The sequence below is a fragment of the Nicotiana attenuata genome, chromosome 6, assembly GCF_001879085.1.
Source record: "Nicotiana attenuata strain UT chromosome 6, NIATTr2, whole genome shotgun sequence".
NCBI lineage: Eukaryota > Viridiplantae > Streptophyta > Magnoliopsida > Solanales > Solanaceae > Nicotiana > Nicotiana attenuata.
Genome location: NC_031994.1, coordinates 77781704 through 77789156, shown reverse-complemented (window position 1 = coordinate 77789156; position 7453 = coordinate 77781704). Strand labels below are relative to the sequence as shown.

The 7453-nt window shown below is 39.1% G+C and overlaps 1 protein-coding gene across 2 annotated transcripts; it reads right to left on the bottom strand.

Moving 5' to 3' along the window:
• Positions 1969-3818, bottom strand: LOC109227279. 2 transcript variants are annotated; one of them, XM_019392382.1, is made up of 3 exons: positions 3739-3818; positions 3521-3652; positions 1969-3112 (listed from the first exon to the last, which is right to left on the bottom strand). In XM_019392382.1, exon 3 carries the CDS (start codon positions 3021-3023, stop codon positions 2142-2144), a length of 882 nt encoding a protein of 293 aa, XP_019247927.1. In that variant the 5' UTR covers positions 3024-3112; positions 3521-3652; positions 3739-3818; the 3' UTR covers positions 1969-2141. The 2 variants fall into 2 exon arrangements, with proteins under 2 accessions (XP_019247927.1, XP_019247925.1); XM_019392380.1 differs by having other exon boundaries at positions 1969-3652.

Here is a 7453-nt window from a genome sequence, read left to right as displayed (position 1 = left end):
TTATAAGAAAGAAAAAAGAAAAGAATTTCTTTTAGAATATTCATACACTGCTATTATGCAATTATTTTAGAATTATTCTTATAAGCTTTATGTTTTACATGCATTTAGAACCTTTGCTCGTAATGTATATGTTATTAAAGTTTCGCCCATGTTGTTGAGACTCACTGAGTACAATGGATGGTACTAACGTTCTCTTTTGGGAACCTATGTTGGTCTGCGATACAACGTAGGAACTGGTTTTGCAGGCGATCAGGCTACTGGTTAGGACTTCTTTCTCTTCCAGTGCTATTGGTGAGCTCCGCTTTTGTTCGTGGAGTATTCCTTAGAGTTATCTTTATTTAGTTATTTCTTTGTTTACTTAGAGAACTGGCCAGGAAATCTCATGTCCTGAGCACTGCGTCAGTTTATCAGAAGAGGCTTCATAGACATAGTCATTGGGCTGAGATTCAGATATTTCTTTATAATAACTTAGCAGTAATTCAAAATAGTTACTACGAATAAAGTTTTGGAGTTGATTTATTTAAATATTCGAATTAATTAAAAGTATTTGGTTAGAGTATTGCCTTGTTGCATATAAGGTTTGGAGTTATAATAGATTTGATAAACAGCGATGGTTCGCTCGGTCATGTTTAGTGATCGAGTGCCGGTCCCGGCTTGTTCAGAAAATGAGTCGTGACATAAGGAAAGTTTTTTTTTTGGATCCCGAAAAAAAAAGGAAGAAGGATCCGTAAGTATAAAACCTTTGGTCTAAGGGGTGATGTGAAAATTTTCAGTAAGTCTAGTTAGAGATTTGAAACCCGAATAGTTAGCATGGGATATGAAAAAGATAATCAGTTCGATAATGAGGGAAAATGTATAATTACCACAGGGATTATGTCTAGCATGTGTAAGAAACACAAAGTGATTAGAATGATCACCGAGCTTAGTTATTGATGATAAAGTGATCACAGAAAAACTATAAAATCATGCCTATTTATGTGTCACGAGGGTAGTGCCATTGCACGAGACTCTAGTCTTCTGAGTACATGTCAAAGACATAGGTCACAATAATGCTATAGGTGTTTTCAGGAAATGTTTAAGAAGATAAAGTGTGAGAAGTATAACTCATGATTGAGGTAGATAAGAGAACTCTGGTGAAAGAAGTTCACCAACCAAGATAGGAGTTCGACTTCGGACTTTGAAGATGATGGAGTTGTTGTCTAGAACAGGACGTGTTCCCCATTAGTAGCTGAAGAGAAGGAGAAACAATTCGATGATCCCTACGTGTTGCAGTTGAAGAGGAGATTCACAAGTATAAACACTACAAAAAACAGCTTAATTGCGGGGGTTATTTTTAAGGTTTGCGGCAGTTGGAAACTCCCGCAATACGTTGTTGCGGCAGTCGTTAAAACTGCCATAATAACAGTCGTCGCAATCAATTTGCGGCAGTTTTTTGCTGACCGCCAGAACTAAGTAGTGGCGGTTAATTTGTGGCGGTTGACCCCTGCAAATCTAAAATTAAATCTTCTTAAAATAATTTTCAATTACGAATTGCGGCGGTTTGAAACCTCCGCAAAATCTATTGCTGATGTAGCCCATTTAACAGACAAATCAGAAGAAATAAACAAGGAGCTTCAATTCTGAGGAAGAGCACACAACGACGATGAGCGGGAGAAGAAGAGAGAGAGAGAGACAGCGAATGGGATAGAGAGAGATCTGGAGGGAGCAATGGAGAAAATGAGAGAAGACCTCAAACGTGGCAAATCAGTACCCGATTAAAAAGACACGTCAAATCACAATAGGCAATTAGGAAAAAGACTAAAATACCCACAGTTTTAAATTTTTTGCCATGAAACACACACATCGAAACCTTCTCATAGAGAATGCAGAGAATCCTATAGAAAATGTGACTTCACATAACATAACTGCAGAAACCATTGTACCAAAAATCCAATTTAGAAGAGATTAAGATAGTAGCTTAAAACTCTCCAATATCACTTTATAGTTTGTTGTCAGCGAAATTTCAAACAAATTATAGAATTTCGCGAAAGAGCTATTTTAGTTTTTCTGGCATATAAGTTAGAAAAATTACAAATGCAAATGGTTATATCAGACTTCATAAATGCATGCAAGTGCAAAAGATAAAAACCCATGGGAAGTGTTCAACCACCAAGTTCTGTGACTTTCTTGAGTCCAAAACAGTTCAACTCATCAATGAGAGGTTGTAAGAAGATATCAATATTCTGTTTAGGATTTTTTGGACCAGGTATAATCACTGATAAAAACATGTATTCATCTTTCATACACATTCCCGGTGGCAAATTATATGGTGTAATTATCACATGCCAAGAAGAATATTGTTGTCCTGATTGACCAAATGGGTTAAACCCATCCGTGCACAAACCCAATCTGACATTTCTTACTTCAGATGCAAAATGTGGATATGGCACATCAAAATGTTTCCAAGCAGGAGAGTCTGAGCAATGACGCATTACACCATCTTTTTCATGCTCAAAATGCCATCTCATATGTTTAGCCGTAGAATTAGATGCATACAACCTTTGAAGACAAGGAGTTAAAGGAAAATAATACATCTTCTTATAGGAAATATTAGTTTTTTGCTCGGTACGTCTAAGTTTTGATCTCTTAAACCGAGGATGGCTACAAAACTTGCAATTATCAAGTTCATTATCTTCACGCCAATAAATCATACAACCATTGTTGCAACAATCAATCTTTTCTACTGGCAAGCCCAAGCCTCGCATTAGCTTTTTTGTACTATAAAAGCAATCTGTCATTATGTTATCAGCGGGCATCAATTCTGATAAAAATTGACACAAGTCATCATAACACCTTTCAGAAAAATGATGTTCTGCATTTAAATTCAACGGTCTAGCAACGGCAGACAACTGCGAATGTCCGTGTGGGTTTCCCACCCATTCCTGTTCTGATGCTTTGAGCATATTATAAAGATGTTGAGTTGTTGGATTCGGGTCCTCTTCTAAGTTCCGATCATAAGATGGCTCAACAACATCAAAAACCATAGATTGAAATGAGTTATGAGATTGGGGATTATGAGTTTCTTGTTGTACAGTTTCACCAACTATTTCTTCTTGATTAACATTACATACTCCTGGATATGGAATATAACTTTCACCATGGTGATACCAACAATAATAATTCGGTACAAAACCGTGTCTTCCAAGATGTACCATAACACTAATTTCATCTAAGATATTTCTATTCCGGCATTTACGATGATTACAAGGACATCTTAGCTTTTCATCATCCATGCATTGTCGATGACATCTTAAAACCCAAGCTTAAAAACAGTAAAGACTTAATTTATTCTTTTATTTTACTAGTTAAGAAACTAACACATGTAGGTTTTTCACTTCACAATTTATCTATTCTGGCACTTTTGATGAAGACCCACTAAAATTTTTCTATAAATTTCAAATATTTAGAGTTGGAATAAAATAAAATTGAATAAAATAAATAAATAATTAAATGCATGGTATGCAATAGTTTTTTAGTTTACCTTGAAGATTTTTGAGCTTTAGTTGAAGGATCCAATAGAAAGGGCAGAGAAAAATTAAGAAGGGATGATGCTGTTCACTTCAACAAACTACTTTTTCGAGCAAAGCCTAACTGGGAATGGAGCAAATCAAAGCTGAAACAGATTGAAATAAAAAAGAATAAAAAAGTAGCCCAAAAATTACTAGATTTATGAACAAAGAGAATGATAAAGAAGCAAACCTGAAAAGAATGAGGGAGTCAAATAGCTTGTAGTGAAGCTTGTTGAGGATGGTGATGGACAAGGTATTGAAGAATCGATGGNGGGGGGGAGAAAATAAGGGTTTTGGACTAATATTTGATGTAAGGGGGGAAATACGGGTGGGAAAACTAAAAGGTAGTCCAAAATTTTCTAAAACTAGTGCTACACACATGGGTCAAAACTATTACCTATTTTAAGCTTTTTTAATTTTGTGACGGATTTAGATGTATGTCACAAATTTGTGATGCATTCGGCCGTCACAAAAAAATAATTTGCATTACTTATTTATTTTAAATAATATTGTGACGGAATTTCGTCAGATTATTTTGCCGCCATAATTTCGTGGCAATTTATTTTTGCCATCTCTAAGTTCCGTCACAATTTTGTTACAAATCCGTCACAAATATAATTTTTGTAAAATATTATATTTTTTCAGCAAATTTTAGGCTACGTAAGGATGATCCATCACAAATCCGATAAAATTCCGTCACAATTTTTTGAACAACTTGTCTATCACAAAATTTCCGTCACAATTTTGACTATTTTTGTAGTGGCTTTTCTAAAATTCGTTTTGAAAAATGTATTTTCTCTGCCTGGTCCATTTGTTGGGACAAGCGTGCGCTTGGCAGAATCGGTGGTCTTAGACTAGCCACAATTATATTATTTTATAAATAAAAAATACAAATAAAAAAAATTTATTTTGATGGTATGATACGGCTGTGAGCCGTGATGTTCAGTTTGATACGGCTGTGAGCCATGGTGTTGAGTTTTATACGGATGTGCGCCATGATATTGAGTTTGATACGGCTGTGCGCCATGATATTGAGTTTGATACGGCTGTGCGCCATAATATTGAGTTTGATACGGCTGTGCGCCATGATGTTGAGTTTGATACGGTTGTGCGCCATGATGTTGGGGCATTGTGTATGCCTTTCTACATCACCCAAACATTGTGTATGCTTCTTAATTGATATTTATATTTGGGTCATTGTGTATGCTCTGTTACACATTTGAGGCATTGTGGTGCCGTTGTGGACTCGTAAAGGCGTTGTTTAATTTCTTTCACTGTAGTCATGACAAGTCCTTAATGTATATTGTGTTAAGATATGTGTACTCTTGTTGGTTAATTCTTATTAACTCTGTTGATTAACATGTATTGAGTTATTGTATAATTATCATCGTTCTTGTTGTGGTGTACTTGTATTTTATAATACTTATTCCAGAGGTATTCAGAGTGGCGGGTCGAGGATCTTACTGGGTTATATTTACATATAACTCACTCCTTACCTGCATGTCTATGCAGATACTATTGGTGATGACGGAGCTAATAGCTGACGAGGTCGCTAGAGTTGATTCAGTTATTGAGGTGAGCCGCCGCATTGTTCGTGGAGGCTGCCAAAAGAGTCTTTATCGTTTATCCATGTGATGTCTTTTGTAATTCTCTTAGATGTTCCATGGTCTAGTGTAGAATTTGGGCGAGAGTTTTAGTTTAATATTCTGAGATACTAATTGTTCATAATTAATTATCAAATTGTTTGGATACTCATAATTAACCAAATATTGCAAAGTAATGGTTAAGGCATGAAAGTATGATTCGCTTGGCAGGTGGTGTTAGCAGGGTGCCAGTCACGTCTAGGGTGTAGTTTGTGATGTGACAGCTTTATACTGCGATTCCAATGCGGCAAACTTCTGTGTAAGAACTTGAATCATTCACTAATTGTTTAAACTTAGTTGCCAATTGTTGTGTTGATGCAATTAAAAAAAGATTATCAAATCAAAATTTATATCTGTGCTTAAAGGAAAGGTGAATTTTAATATAACTATACATGTCTGTGTTAAAAGGAAAGGTAAATTAAAGGTACATGTGCAGCAAAAAGCATGTAAAAGAAGAATAAAGACATTTTGTTTCCTCTGCGGATACCAGCAATTCAATTTGCTTCAACGAAGGTAGACTCATCCTTTATCTCATTTTTACATGATACAAATCTGCAACCGCCATCAAATACTTATTCAACAAAAAGCCACAGCAAATTTTACGATTAGAATAAGAAAGTATCATAACGAATTGAATCACAGTTTGAAACACTCCTAGAAACAAAAAAGTGATTTCTTTTCAAATAATTATATTTACGGAAAAAGCCTAAAAATGCCACTCAACTTTCAGAAATGGTTTATCCATGCCATCCGTTAAAAAAATGTTATTTTCATGCCACTACCGTTAAAGAAATGGCCCATTCATGCCATTATTGACTAACTGCTCAATTTTTATTTGGCCCCATCCATGCCACTGCCATAAGTCAATAATGGCATGGATGGGCCATTTTTTAACGAAAATGGCATGAAATGTATTTAGCACCAGCAACCTGCTGTAATTTTCTACATCCTTGAACTTGTTCAGGACCAAGTCCCCGTTGTGGACGCTGTAGCAACACCAGTTCCGGCACCAGCTGTGCCTATTGTGATCCCAGGCCTTCATGAGGCTCTAGCTTAGATATTATTAGTGTGTACCGGTTTGGCTCAGGCGGTCTTAGCTACTACGGCCGCAGCTACTTCACAGACCGGGGGAGGTATTCAGACCCCCGTTGTTCGCACACCTGATTAGGTTGTGCAGGGACTCCAGACACCCAGGGCACCTCTTGCCCATCCGGTTGCACCAGCCCAGGAGTTTGTAGTACCAGCGATGCCGGATGATGAGCATCGTCGACTTGAGAGGTTTGGTAGGCTCCAGCCTCCGACATTCAGCGGTGCAGAGGGCGAGGATGCCCAGGGATTTTTGGATAAGTGCCAGATGATGCTTCGTGCAGCAGGGATTTTAGAGACCAGTGGCATGGCATTTACCACCTTTCAGTTTTCTGGGGCTGCCTTCACTTGGTGGGAGGCGTATGAGAGGCGTAGGCCTGGTGGAGCAGTGCCCCTTACATGGCAGCAGTTCTATGTTCTATTTCTAGAGAAGTATGTACCACAGTCACGACGAGAGGAGCTGTGTAGGCAGTTTGAGAAGCTGCATCAGGGAGAGATGACGGTGATGCAGTATGAGATGCGATTCTCTGAGTTAGCCCGACATGCAGCTTGGTTGGTTCCCACAGTTCGAAAGAGGATCAGGAGGCTCGTTGATGGCCTCACATATCAGCTCGGTATTCTCATGACCAGGGAGAGGGTTACTGGTGCTACATTCGAAGAGGTGGTGGATATTGCCAGGGAGATTGAGTCTGTCCGTCGCCAGGAGCGAGGGGAGAGGGAGGCCAAGAGGCCTCGGGGATCTGGCAGCTACAGTGGTGCTCCTTAGAGGGGCCAGTTTCAGCACGGCAGAGGCCGACAGTTTTGACATGGACAGTCTGATCGCTCAGGTTATCGTGGAGCTCCATCAGGTCATGGTTCCCACAGTTCGCACCAGGGCCATTCATCACTTAGTGCCCTTCCAGCTCAGAGCTCATCCCGTGCTCCATCTGTTCAGGGCTCTTCTATGCCGGGTTAATCTGCCGGTCATTCCGGTGCGAGGGGTTCCCTTCAGTCCCCATCTCCAGCACCAGGGAGTTTCTATGAGAGTGGGGAGTTTGGACATATGAGGAGGCAGTGTCCCAGTCGTGTTGCTAGTTCATCCCAGCAGAGGGGCCAGTCATCAGCTTCAGCTCCAGTTGCTCCACCACCACCCGCCCAACCAGCTAGGGGTGGGGATCAGTCAGCCAGGGGTCATCC